At 35.1% G+C, this 14,154-nt stretch overlaps 2 protein-coding genes across 9 annotated transcripts in view; one reads left to right on the top strand and one right to left on the bottom strand.

Moving 5' to 3' along the window:
• cyth1b (cytohesin 1b) overlaps nt 1-14,154 on the top strand; it is a 65,353-nt gene that overhangs the window by 50,820 nt on the left and 379 nt on the right. For 3 of the 7 annotated variants that reach the window (XM_058792862.1, XM_058792861.1, XM_058792863.1), the window contains exons 3-13: nt 1,196-1,260; nt 2,447-2,513; nt 2,898-3,016; nt 6,120-6,200; nt 6,324-6,436; nt 7,310-7,458; nt 7,864-7,976; nt 9,636-9,714; nt 9,829-9,900; nt 10,900-11,054; nt 11,904-14,154. The exon at nt 11,904-14,154 is cut by the window's right edge and continues 379 nt beyond it. In XM_058792862.1, coding sequence (XP_058648845.1) covers nt 1,196-1,260; nt 2,447-2,513; nt 2,898-3,016; nt 6,120-6,200; nt 6,324-6,436; nt 7,310-7,458; nt 7,864-7,976; nt 9,636-9,714; nt 9,829-9,900; nt 10,900-11,054; nt 11,904-11,982 — 1,092 coding nt within the window. In that variant the 3' untranslated portion in view covers nt 11,983-14,154. Of the gene's footprint in view, nt 1-1,195; nt 1,261-2,203; nt 2,350-2,446; nt 2,514-2,897; nt 3,017-6,119; nt 6,201-6,323; nt 6,437-7,309; nt 7,459-7,863; nt 7,977-9,635; nt 9,715-9,828; nt 9,901-10,899; nt 11,055-11,903 lie in introns of all 7 variants that reach the window. The other 4 variants (XM_058792860.1, XM_058792859.1, XM_058792865.1 and 1 more) reach the window with 3 other exon arrangements.
• LOC131550615 (CDP-diacylglycerol--glycerol-3-phosphate 3-phosphatidyltransferase, mitochondrial) overlaps nt 13,195-14,154 on the bottom strand; it is a 20,523-nt gene continuing 19,563 nt past the window's right edge. For both annotated transcript variants that reach the window (XM_058792858.1, XM_058792855.1), the window contains exon 11: nt 13,195-14,154. This exon is cut by the window's right edge and continues 282 nt beyond it. The gene's annotated coding sequence lies outside the window, so the exon portion shown is untranslated.

The raw sequence follows: 14,154 nt of genomic DNA, 5'->3' as shown, positions 1-14,154 counted from the left end.
CTTTATTCCATCTTTGTGCCCGCAGCTCCGAGGAGTTCAGAAAAACTTTCAGTCTGATTCACTGGACTATTTGTAGTGAGTTTCCATGCCTTCTAGAGACGATTTTAGACTAAAACAGGACACATTTAAAAGTGTACCATATTAATAGCGTGGTTTCTTCATCCCCAGATTCTTGGTCTCTTCAGACCTCTAGGATTGTCCTCTCTATAACTCATTGATTTATTTAACACGTTTCTTCATAGAGCACCAAAAGCACTTGTCTGGGTCAGTTATTCCAGCTGTACTCCTGTCGTGAGGTTTCAGAGTCATTCACACACCCCGAAAATGTATAGCGGAGGAAGGTCAGATGTTAAAAGGCTACTTACTTGACCTTTCCAGGCGCTATAGCTCGAGAGGGATGTGGTGTTAATGCAGAATGCATCAAAAGGGCAAAGGTGTGTGTGTGTGTGTGTGTGTATGCGAGCGTGTATCCTTGGTGGATTGGTAATATGAGTCTTATTGATCTGTGCCTGGGCTGCTTCAGGAAGATGTATTGCAGAGAGTGTTATTATGGCACACACACAGACTACACGCATACAGTACACACTCGCATGTGGATCATACAGAAGAATTCACTTTATATACACCAACACACACACACACACACACACGTTATATATTTATATATATATATATATATATATATATATATATATATATATATATATATATATATATAATAGTTAGCTTCTGTGCGAGTAACCCATCATTGTTAAGATGAAGGCATTTCTCAGCTTTTCTGGAATCATAAGGAATTTCTTTTCTTTTTCATGCATGCGCGCACACACACACACACACACACACACACACACACATACACTCAACATGCTTTTTCTCATATACCCTCTTGATCTCTCTATTTCTCCTTCTCATTTTTCACCTCTGTCCCCCTTTCCCTTCCCCCTTACAAATGCTTCTTCATCTTGATATCTAATGCAGGTGCCACACTGCACCATGATTGAATGTTTCATACTCTTGATAATCATATTAGATATTTATGATCCTCTGTGTGTTCATTTTATTAGATTCACAGCTCTCCATCACTTTCTGTGGCAGGCTGACTTTGAAAGGGATGTCAGAGGGCAGTTCCACCTTCAGTTCTCCTTTCAATTAACTCTGCCTTGTTCTTTTCTGTCTCTTTTGTTTTTTTAAATAGCGGCTCAAGGATGAGATAGCAAAGGTGACGAATGAGATCGAAAGTCTTGGCTCCACTCAAGAAAGGTAAGAAAGTATTTTTCATTCTTTACCACAGTCCAATCCAATTTGTCCGCCTCAACTGGTGTTTGCTATCTGATTCTGCCATATTCAAACACACAAATGCACATTCTCCATTTACTCATAAGCAACCACAGAGGAGTTACACACACACACACACACACACACACACACACACTCAGTCTTTCCCGTCCCCTGTTTGAATATTTAATGACAGTGCCCCCTGCGGGAGGGGATGCTGGTGAATTATGTACGGCTGTTTTGGTAAGAGAGGGTGTAATTTGTGTAAATTGACTGAGATGTGTTTAGGACTTTGCAAGAATGTGTATTAACATCATACAGTATGTATCACCACAGTTTGGTCTATTTATATTACATTTTATAAAGGAATAATTTCAAAGGAAGCATAATTATAAAGGAAGCATTTCAAACAGGATGTTTAACACTTTGTTTTAATGCAGTCTGAGGGGCCGTTCGCGCAGAACACGTTTTTGTAATCCACTGCACTGCTTTTCCATTGTTTTTCTTTGACAATGGTCAAAAACATTTGTCTAGCATATGTTTACAAAGTTAAAAGTGCTACTTTAAAAAAAAAAAAAAAATGCTTCTCGAGATGCGTATTTCTTCATTCCACTGCCCACGTCTTGCGTTTTTCAATGCAAAAGCATCTTCTGTTTGAATGGCCCCTGATACTGCCTGACTGCAGTGACCCATATTCCCAGACCAAACCGAATCACATCAAAGAATATACATCAAACTGAATCAGGCCCATTCATTATACATGATGCATGATCCCACTGGGGCCACCGAACACTTCACAGGAATGCCCACTTTGATTCACATGAGGGCCATTTGGATGGAAGAAATCCATTTTCAGAAAGTGTTCCATGTTGTTAACCTTCCTTTTATGAAATTCTTTTGTCGTTCTTTGTTCCTCCTCCACCTTGAGTGATGTCATGTGGCCACAATGGAAGGTAGTGTGTGGCCCCTTTTACAGGCTGTGGCTTTCTAACATGACATGTCACACCACCATCCAAAAGTGCATTTGGCTGAGTGGTTATTAAGGATGTCATTATGAGGCCCTGACAGGCGTAGGTATTGTTCAACTCAATTCCCTGAGTTTTAGCTTTAGATTGCAGCTGTCAAAAATCTACCCAGCATTAATAAAGCCCTCATCTCTCTGTGTTTACAGAATAAACATGCAGCGGAGTAAACAGATGGCTATGGGACGCAAGAAATTTAACATGGATCCCAAAAAGGTAAACTAGCACTGGAATGTAATTTAAGAAGCATCTATTTTTTGTATTTGAAGTTTTCTCCATCATAGAGATTCCCTGATATGCATTTGTAAAGAAAATGGTCCCCCATTACATAAAATGCATTGCCATTTTGCATTTTTAAACCTTTGAACTTGTGTGGGTGCACATATTATCATAAGCACACGCTAAGCATCGTGCAACCACACAATTTTCAGTTCATTTCCATAGATTTACCTGAATCCAAACTCATAGGTTAAAGTTGAGAGAGCAGGATAAGAGGCTGATTTTTTTATTTACTTTGCCAACAGGAAACTGTGAAATTATAATGAATGCATGTAGGGTTGCTTTGGAAGTTCTTTATGCTGAATGATGTGTTTTTCTCAGGGTATTCAGTTCCTCATAGAGAATGAATTGCTGAAGAACACTTGTGAAGATATTGCTCAATTCCTCTACAAGGGTGAGGGCCTCAACAAGACAGCCATCGGAGATTATCTGGGTGAAAGGTAAGAATGAGTCTTTCTGCTGATGGTTAAGAAAGACAGAGCTCCTGAGGTAGTCATGAAAAGATTCAAAACATGGACAAAAAATATTAAACGGAACAGAAAGGTAGTAATGCGAAAGGTTTCTTGAGACCAGATCAGCATGTTAGAATGATTTCTGAAGGATTGTGTGACATTGAAGACTGGAGCAATGGCTGCTGAAAATACAGCTGTGCATCACAAAAAAAATTACAGTTTAAAATATATTAAAATAGAAATCGGTTATTTGAAATCATAATAATATTTCACATTATATAACTATTTTACTGTATTATTGATCAAATAAATGCAGTTTTGGAGAGCAAAAGAGACTTCTTTCAGAAACATTACTATTTAAAAGTTTGTGATCGGTAAGATCTTTTAGTATATTTAATTTCTGAGTTGAAAAAAACTGATTTTAAACAATTTTTCTTACTTTTAGGCTACAAATTCTTTCATTGCTTTATATATTGGTCAGATGGTTTCTGGGAGTTTCTTTACCAGAATGTATGGTGGCCCAGTAGTGCACAACACAACGAAATCTCTACAACACAATAGAAGCAAGCCACAACACAACGAAATTAGCACAACAAAATGTAAATTAGCACAACACAACGGAAACAAGCCACAACACAACGAAATTAGCACAACACAACAAAATTAGCACAACAAAATGTAAATAAGCTGCAACACAACAAAATTAGCACAACACAATGGAAACAAGCCATAACACAACGAAATTAGCACAACACAACGGAAACAAGCCACAACGGAAACGAGCCACAACACAACGGAAACGAGCCGCAACACAACGAAATGAGCACAACGGAAACAAGCCACAACACAACGAAATGAGCACAACGGAAACAAGCCACAACACAACGAAATTAGCACAACGGAAACAAGCCACAACACAACGAAATTAGCACAACGGAAACAAGCCACAACACAACGAAATTAGCACAACACAACGGAAACAAGCCACAACGGAAACGAGCCACAACACAATGAAATTAGCACAACACAACGGAAACGAGCCGCAACACAACGGAGACAAGCCACAACACAACGAAACAAGCCACAACACAACAGAAACAAGCCACAACACAACGGAAACAAGCCACAACACAACAGAAACAAGCCACAACACAACGAAATTAGCACAACACAACGGAAACAAACCACAACACAACGGAAACAAGCCACAACACAACGAAATTAGCACAACACAACGGAAACAAACCACAACACAACGGAAACAAGCCACAACACAACGAAATTAGCACAGCGGAAACAAGCCACAACACAACGGAAACAAGCCACAACACAACGGAAACAAGCCACAACACAACGGAAACAAGCCACAACACAACAGAAACAAGCCACAACACAACGAAATTAGCACAACACAACGGAAACAAACCACAACACAACGGAAACAAGCCACAACACAACGAAATTAGCACAACGGAAACAAGCCACAGCACAACGGAAACAAGCCACAGCACAACGGAAACAAGCCACAACACAACGGAAACAAGCCACAACACAACAGAAACAAGCCACAACACAACGGAAACAAGCCACAACACAACGAAACAAGCCACAACACAACGAAATTAGCACAACACAACGGAAACAAGCCACAACACAACAAAATTAGCACAACACAACAAAAACAAGCCACAACACAACAGAAACAAGCTGCAACACAACAGAAACAAGCTGCAACACAACGAAATGAGTCCTTTGCGTTGGTGTTGTGGCGATTTTGTTGTGTTGTGCACTACTGGGTCACCGAAAGAATGAGCTGCATTTTGGACCAGACATTTAGTCCAAGCTCTTCAAGGCTACTTGTAACCTTCATGGCCTTAAAACACAGTCATGTTCTTTCAAACATAATTTACCATCAAGCCAAACTAGGTTAATGGAAGTTAAACAGAGTTAGGCTTTTTTAAAGATCTGAATTTGCTATATCTAGAATCGGGGCTCAGGGGAGGATGACCTCACCGATCATAAGCTGGTCCAGTACTACAGTCTGTCAAAAGCCATTATCTACTGCATCGAGATGGCCTATGCCCGTATGAAAGTGCTGTGTTTTGCATTAGGGGTCAGCTTACACATTTATTGATGGACTGAAATTCAGTGTCAGTGCCAGGTCATCAGGGACCTGTCAGAGCAGGAAGGAAAGGTATATAGTATGTGTGGAGGATTTATTTTCCTCGCTCAGTGTAATTAAAGACATGCACGATTGCACTAAAATTAAAGGGATAGTACACCTGAAAATGAACATTCTGCAATTATTTACTTATCCTTATTTTATGAATAATATGACTGAATTTTCATTTTTTTCCTCTTTAATTTGAGGTAAAATTGATTTATATTTTTCATTAACTGTCACAAAAAATATTCCGTTTTTTATTAATACATAACTAATCATCTGTCTTGTAAGTTACTTTAGCTCTCATTCCAATAATCTTTAATCAGTCAATAATGCTCTTTCTCTAAATGAACACCCGCACAAATGCAAAAGCATTATTTTCTGTGTCACCTGAGGAAAATCAATAGTGAATCCTAGGATCATTGCTGAAGTGAGGTTACGGCAATGCCAAGCTGGATGGAGGAGTGTAGAGCTTAATGGATAGACCCCCGAAGTGGGTTAATGCATTCGCAGCTCATTGATATTATCGACATGCCCCATTTCCTCCCTGAAGAAAGAGTTAGTTACACACGGATGGTAATCCCAGACGTAATCCCCCCGTGAGATTTAATGCTCATTGGAGACGTCTGAGAGAAGGATCACAGCCGTAATTCCATTCACGGTGTGAACGCTACAAGTTTTACAACTGTAGACAAGGTTTTGAGTGGAATTCTATCTGTCTTTTCTTTACAAAATTCTGTGATTTTAATTTAGTTCAAATTTATCACAAAACTTACAAAAAACACTATTCTTTTGCTGCTTTGAAAGCACTGGTATTCCCTGAAAGAAAAACTAATTTAGTTGTACCATTTTTCACCAGATGTCACTGTAATATCATTGCTGTTGATCTAAGATTGGATCTCCTGTTCAAATTTCTCTCATTTCCAGGGATGAGTTCAATATTCAGGTTCTTCATGCCTTTGTGGAGCTTCATGAATTTACAGACCTCAACCTGGTTCAGGCACTCAGGTGACAAAATACAGATGTATAGATTATGATCTCCTTTGACAAATTCAGCAAATTGATTTGATAGTCTCAATATGTCATTATGAACTCATTAATACAGTTAATTTCTCCCCATGCTCCATGCAGACAGTTTTTATGGAGTTTCCGGTTACCGGGTGAAGCTCAGAAGATTGATCGAATGATGGAGGCTTTTGCCCAGCGTTACTGTCAATGCAATCCCGGTGTCTTTCAGTCCACAGGTGTGTATGCATATGTATAATAATCTGATTTTGCAATGGGTTATAACGATATCAAAAATTCAGTAGTCAATAATAGTGAAATTTCATGATTTTTAAGCAGAAACAAATATGTTGAATGCACTCCATTGCTTTTAAATAGTAAAAATTAGTATGGATTATTTTATTTTATTTTATTTTATTTTATTTTATTTTATTTTATTTTATTTTATTTTATTTTATTTTATTTTATTTTATTTTATTTTATTTTATTTTATTTTATTTTATTTTTTTATAACAAAGTGCATTAAATGACACTGATTATCTCAATTCAAAGCTGTTGTTTACCCCAGAGACCCGGTCCCTCTGCAATTTCCTACACCCACACCTACTCATACATGTCTTGGGCTCTCTTCATAAATTTTCCGTGCTCTTAGCCATGCTAATATGCATGTAAAGAGTGCCGCTGATGTAGAGCACTTCCATGCCGCCCACATGTTGCTCTGCAAAGTGGCTACACATGGCCTGTCATGAGCACTTTGCTGCATTTTATCAAGAGAAAATTCAAAATTGGATGTAAATATTCTCCTTCATTGCCAAGACGCTCTAGCAACAATAGATTCTTCAATCATTTCATGTAATGAATATAAATTTGAGAGGTGTTGAGGGTTATGAATGTATTCATAAAATTATAAATACAAAGAGGATTAGAAATGCAAGTATCATTGGTTTAAGCACTATTTGGATGATGATTTTTTCTCAGCATGACAGCCGTACAAGAAAATGAGCATGACTCCTTAGTGTTTAAACTCATGCGTTTGGACGTTAATTAATTCATTACATTTGGGCCAGTTTCTACATGTAATCTCCTGTAAATGCTAAAATATCTCTTTACAGATACATGTTATGTGCTTTCATTCGCAATCATCATGTTGAACACAAGTCTGCACAACCCTAATGTGAAGGACAAGCCATCTGCAGAGCGATTCATAGGCATGAACAGAGGCATCAATGATGGAGGAGATCTGCCAGAAGACCTGCTGAGGGTCAGTGTCCCACAGTTTTTTATTTTTGTAATTTATAATAATTTATTGTGTTTACAGTGTATATTGTTGTTAGTATATTATATAAATTAGTTTTATGCATTTTTATTTTTTTATCATCACTTTTAGGTTTTATTATTATTTTTTATGTTTTAGCTGCAGTGGTTTGATTATATATGTATGTGTTCTTAATTACTATATATTTTAATTTAATTTAATTAAAAATAAAAAAAAAATTTTGGCCAACCATGGACAAATTTAAGCCTTTTTTTTCCGCAATATTTTTTTATTCCTTTTTTTTTTTTAAGTTGCGCTAGTAGCGATAACATTTTTCATTTTCCACACAATTTTAAGCTCTGAATACAATTTTTAATTTTGAAGTACAACTCAATTAAAACACTCCTGCAGAACCTTTATGAGAGCATTAAGAATGAGCCCTTCAAGATACCTGAAGACGACGGCAACGACCTCACGCACACGTTCTTTAACCCTGACCGCGAGGGCTGGCTGCTCAAACTGGGTGAGTGAGTGTTTCTCTGTTCGGAAGATAAAGAAATGGGTCTGGATGACACGTGTTCATTAACAGGCCTTAAATATAAAGTGTCTCATTAATGTCAAAAGTAGATATATTATCTTATTTAATCAGAGCTGTGAATTGAAAGTCTTCCATTGTATAAAGTAATAGCCAAGAAGCATGAGACCAAATGCTTTATAGTCCAAAGCTAATCTAAAATAGCTGATACAACCTCCTTATTTATCCGCATGCTGCTCATATCTTACACCAGGCTGACACACACAAGTTTTTTGTTACAAGTCTTTTGTTACAATATTTTGCATATTTTCGTGGTTAATTTCATTGTTTTCTTTCTTCCACATTTGTTTTTGGTTTGATGTTGTCTTTCTTCAGGAGGTATGTACACTGGTTTTCCTTTAGCTAGCTCATTAAGCTATGCTTCCAGGTGCTTTGCGCTTTCATTTACTCCATTTGTCTTTTTTTCAGTATAATTTAACAGATATTTCATTTGATCAAAATGAAAGTGTCTGAGTCTGTTTGCCTCATTTGAGTTTTAACTGGTGTGATGTTGCTGCGCTGTTGTGCTGTGCTCACGATGGGCTTGTGATGTTTGCCAGACTCTCAGCCAGCTTTCCCCATCTTTCTTGGAGATCTTGTCTGTTAAACATTACTGTTGGTCTCTACTGCACCCATGTGGTCAGCTGAAGCACTGCGTGCTCTGCAGCCTTTACATGCAGTTGTGCGAATGCTACATGCTGCATACACATAAGAAATAGACGTGTGACTCTGTGCACATTTGTGTGTGAAAATGTGTGTTTGTTTGCGACAGGGATAGCACAGGAATTATAGATGATTTAGACCAAGCACAGCTGATATAATAGTTGTGTCCTCATTTTTAAGTTGTTTTTATTATTTATTTATTATTTTTTACTATAGTGTCTGTACTTTGTTACCTTTCTGAATTTTTATATTTTTAGATATTTATATTAAGGATGTGTCTATTGTCTTTATTTTATTTCTTATTTTTAGTCATTGTATTATAAACATTTGTTTATTTATTATATTTTTTCACATATTATTAGCAACAGCGATTTGATTTGCATCCTGTGCTTTAGCTGCTAGAAATATTATTTTATATAAAACATTATAAGTAATAAAACATCAGTTTCACTTAATTTATATTCTCCTGTTTTCCCGACCAGTTTTAGAATTTCATGCAAACTGTTCTAAAAGAACAAAAAAAGTTTTAAAAAGTATTTAATTATTATATAGTATTATTATTTATTTAATCATAATTTACAGTGTTTTGGGGTGTTCTATCTCTTTAATGATTATAGCGTTGATCTCTGGTCTCATTTAGATAATTCACTGAGGAGAGAGCTTTGCATTCATTCCTGCATTCTGAGATGCATTCTGTATATCAGGCTCATTTAATAACACATTCTCTTACTAATTTGGTCACTAACACCTTAAACTTGTGCCTGGTTCAGTGTTTTTGGGGTAACTGGGTTTTGTTCATGAGGCTTTGAGCCATCTGCTAATGTGAGTTCCATACATGTGTCTGTCTGTCTGCTGCTGTGCCTCATGTCTCCGCTACTCACCGCAGTTATTCTCTACCAAATACTCATACAGACATCCTTAATATACTCACCTCTGTCGGATCCACAGGTGGACGGGTCAAGACGTGGAAGAGGAGATGGTTCATATTGACTGACAACTGTCTGTATTATTTTGAATACACCACTGTACGTGAATCTGCTTTATTGCAGTTCAATGATTGAATAATCCAGTATAAATATAAGCCATCCGTTGTGTTTTACTGCGGTCACATGTGTTTCCTCTTCTGCATCTGTTTCCAGGATAAAGAGCCGAGAGGGATCATTCCTCTGGAAAATCTCAGTATTAGGGAAGTGGATGACTCCAAGAAGCCAGTAAGCTTCCTCTCACTTTTCCATCTTTTTACTCTCACATTTAAGCTACTTTGTGGCAAGGGAGTCATTATGGTTGAGTGCTTTTTTATTTTTATTTAATTTTTTTAAGTGAGGCTGACCAGTATTAAATTAATGTATTTAATTAGCTGGTTTGGTTTTATCCTCACTTTTTTATTATTATTATTATTATATTTATTTTTTTAGCAACAGTAGTTTGATTCGCATGCTGTTTTTCTTTGTATTATTTTTATATTTTATTTTGTTTTATTTATATTTGTGTATTTTTTGTTTTATCCTCCCTTTTTAAGTTTTGTGATTAATTAATAATTGTATTTTTTTTTAATAGATTTTTAGCAACAGTGTTTGATTGGTGTTATGCCTTTATTATTTTTTAAATATTTTAATATTTTCTATTTCATTTTATTACTTGTTTTATCCTTGTAGTTCAGTTTTAATGATCACTTTCAAGTTTTATTATTGTTTTAAATTTTTTTTGCGACTGCTTTGATTAGCATGCTTTTTTTTATTTATATATATATATATATATATAATATTACATTTGTATATTTATATCATTATATTTTTGGTTTTATTATTAGTTAATTATTGCTTGTTATACGTTATTTATTATTTTTAGCAACAGTGGTTTGATTGGCATTGTGCTTTAAATTTTTATTTTCTAGATTTTTTTGTTTTATTCTATTTAAATAATATTTAATAATATTTTTCTTATTCTTCATCCTAGCAAAACCTTGCTAAGTCAAGTAGTTGTTCAGACAATGTACTAGATGATTTTGAAAATGTTTGTTTGAAAACACACGTTTTAATTTTAGCTTTGATTGGTGGTAATTAGCACAGAGGTTACAGGTTTGCTAAAATCTCCCTTATACACTGCCGTCATTGTTCTGGTAACCTCAGTTTGCTCCAGTGAAATATCCTTATTTAATGTGAAGGTTCCTCTGGATAAAAGCTTCTTCTAAAGTAGCTCTCTTTACACAGAACTGCTTTGAACTCTTCATCCCAGACAACAAGGATCAGGTCATCAAAGCCTGTAAGACTGAAGCAGATGGACGGGTTGTGGAAGGAAACCACACGTTCTACCGCATCTCAGCACCAACAACAGAGGAGAAAGAGGAGTGGATGAAAAGCATCAAGTAAGTCTTCCTCTCAAGTTTTAATATGCATGAGAAGTGTTTTGACACAGATTGGACTTAAACCCAGAATCACAGCTAAAATTCCCCGAATTTAAAGTGCCCCAAAATTCAGTTTCTGAACTGAACTTTTTTGCTCACTAAAAATCTGTAGTGGCATGTTTGTAATATATTGTTGTAGTATTTTTATTTATTTATTTATTTATTTTTCATGATTTAAAATACATTGCCATCCTTTTCTTAAATTCTGCAGTTAAATCTATTGATTATTAATATTGATTATTGTTAATATCAAACATAAAATTCAGAAAATACACTGACTAAACCTAAACTTAAAACTGAAATTAAAACACAAAAATTGTCCGTTATTTGAAATATATATAATAAGTATATAATAAAACCAAAATGAAAAATAATGAAATAAAACAGAAAATTAAAAGCTCATTCAAAATATGAATAAATATTTCAACAGTGTATAAATATATTAAAATAACACTGGAATTTTGGTAGTAATTCTCATTATTCATGTTTAATGTAATGGCAAAAGTCAAGACTCTGAGTTGTTTTTTAATTATTCAAAAATTAAATATTACTTTTTGTTTATTTTTTGCACTGCTACATTTTCATCCTAGCAACCTTTTACATTTGCTAGGATGAAATTATTTGTACTTTTTTTTTTTTTTTTTCTTCTTCTTTTTTAATAAATCAAAAAAAAAAAAAGATTTTCCCACATTGATATAATAGTGGAAATTTCACTATATGCTGAATATTCTCACTATATTCACCATATGCTCTATCAGATGCCAAAAGAAAGCAAAAAATATTCTTTTCTCCCTTTATCATTCTCTCCAGGGCTGCCATAAGCAGAGATCCTTTCTACGAGATGCTTGCTGCCAGGAAGAAGAAAGCCTCATCTCTGAAGAGACAGTAGGGCTGCATGGAGACCTGCAAAAAGGACGTTTGTACATGGACCTGGAAAAGAGGCGATTGATAAACGGAAGCCATAACGCTGGATCGGAGCGATTTTAATCTCAGGAATGACCTGGAGTTTTGAAGGTTATCGTGCAGTTGGTTTTCTGAGAAGTTGTCTGACATTTAATTCTCATGAACGGACATTTGAGTACTCGCGTACATCATCATCTCAAATCAGCAGGTCTGACTGAATGTGGATCTCATTGAGCTTTTGTAAGCTTGCTGCAGACGTGACCATTCCTCTCTGTGCTTTGATACATAATGCTAATTGTGCACCTATTTTTACACTGCTATGTACTGTAAATATCTGGGAGTTATGGCCTTGTTTTGTTTGAGATTATCTAGCTTTGTTTTTCTATTCGTTTCTGATCTGCTGTCATATTTATGTTTTTTGTTGTTGTTTTTGGCTAGACATTTTTCACATTTTGCCAAAGTTTGTCTTTCCATATTATACTGTCCTAAAAACTGAAGTTGAGTGCTTGGGTGAATTCATGAAACGAATAATATTTTTTTTATTTTGATGCTGTTTATTTAGCTTAAACAGTGTTTTATTTTAAATATCAGGACATTTATTCACTGATCTCAGAGGTGGCCTTGAAAGACTGTGAAATCCAAAAACATTTCAGTAAGTTTGGTTAATATTTATGGAAAAAAGTCAAAAATTAAACTACTGATTTAAGAGTTTATTTTTTACTATGATTTGTATTTTACCACCTTAAAAGGTTAAATTAACACCCCCCAAGACATACTTTTTTTTGGCTTTATATGCACTGATAGTTGAGAGAAAACTCTTAAATACTAATTTATCAATGCTGTACATATTTAAAATTTTATTTTTTATTGTAAAAATATACTTTGTGCAAAAGTAATGGGGTGAAAAAAGGTTTTGATCTGTTACGTTTATTTCACTATTGCTATGTAATCTTGTGCTTAAAATAAATCTGAAATGATTGAGCTTTACAAATACAATAACTTTTTTCTTCTAGAGAAAACAAACCCCCCCCCCCACTTACCAGTGCTTTTAATTTGTGGTTTCTTAATGAACTTGAAAGTTTCTCCGTATATCGACATTTACTGAAAATAACCAGGAAAAAAAGTTTTACAGTGGATGTGACCAAAAATAAAGGTCAGGCATCTGTGTTTCACATCAAATAACTCACTCAACCATGACTGTTTATTCATGAGCCTTTTTTATTCTTAAAAACCACTTAAACATTGACCAAAAAAAAAAAAAGTCTTTATATAGTACTTTTTTGGCAGTTTTTTTTAGTTCTTGTGCGTTAGACGACGTGGCTTTAAGGCCTCATCTCATCTCAAAGAGCAAGAAACGGTACCATTCAAAAGTCTCTTCTCTTCCAAACACTGTCATTCGTGACATCTGAATCTAGCTAAATGTAAGTCACAAAAGAAAAAACAAAAAAGTAATCTGGTCTCAATGTGTTAATAAACCTTATAAGCAAACGCTCTTACTCCATGCACACTGGCACCAAAATTAAAACATTCTGAGGAAAAGAGTACCACAGTTTTTATTACAAAACCAACATCGTTTTGAACTTCTGCAAGGCAGCACTTAAACTGATGTTGAACTAATACTACAGAAGTCCCTTTAAATAAGTGATTACTCACTCAAACACAATGATGCTCAAATCCATCCCAGGCGTACTGTAAAGTCATATGCTCATTTTCAGTACTCATTTTGTTTCTGCCATGGAACAAAAAGGTCATTGTGTCAAAATTGACTTTCATTCTCATATTTCTTACAATGCAGACGTTTCAGGAATTTGAAGTTGTGAATTGTGAGATATAAATTGTGAGATGTTGCAATTACCTTTCTTTAAAAAATTTAAAATCCTGTGGCGGAAACAAGCTTCCGGCAGTGGATGTGAAATATGGAAATTTTACACATGGCTGAGGTAACTTGAAGGTTTCTGAAATCAACGTAATATCATTGACTTTGTTGATGAAGTGAACATTAACGCTGACATTTTCAACCAAAAATAATGTAAACAGTAAAAAAGTACAATGGAAATGAAGTAGAAATGGTATGGGTTTTTGTTGAACAGCATCTTATTAAAGTGACAAAACAACACAAATGTTTACAGAAAAAACTTAAATTAACTAAAATATGTAC

Source organism: Onychostoma macrolepis, chromosome 12 (genome assembly GCF_012432095.1).
Source record: "Onychostoma macrolepis isolate SWU-2019 chromosome 12, ASM1243209v1, whole genome shotgun sequence".
Lineage (NCBI taxonomy): Eukaryota > Metazoa > Chordata > Actinopteri > Cypriniformes > Cyprinidae > Onychostoma > Onychostoma macrolepis.
Note: the sequence above shows the minus strand (reverse complement) of the source record. Positions and strands in the feature narration are given on the sequence as shown.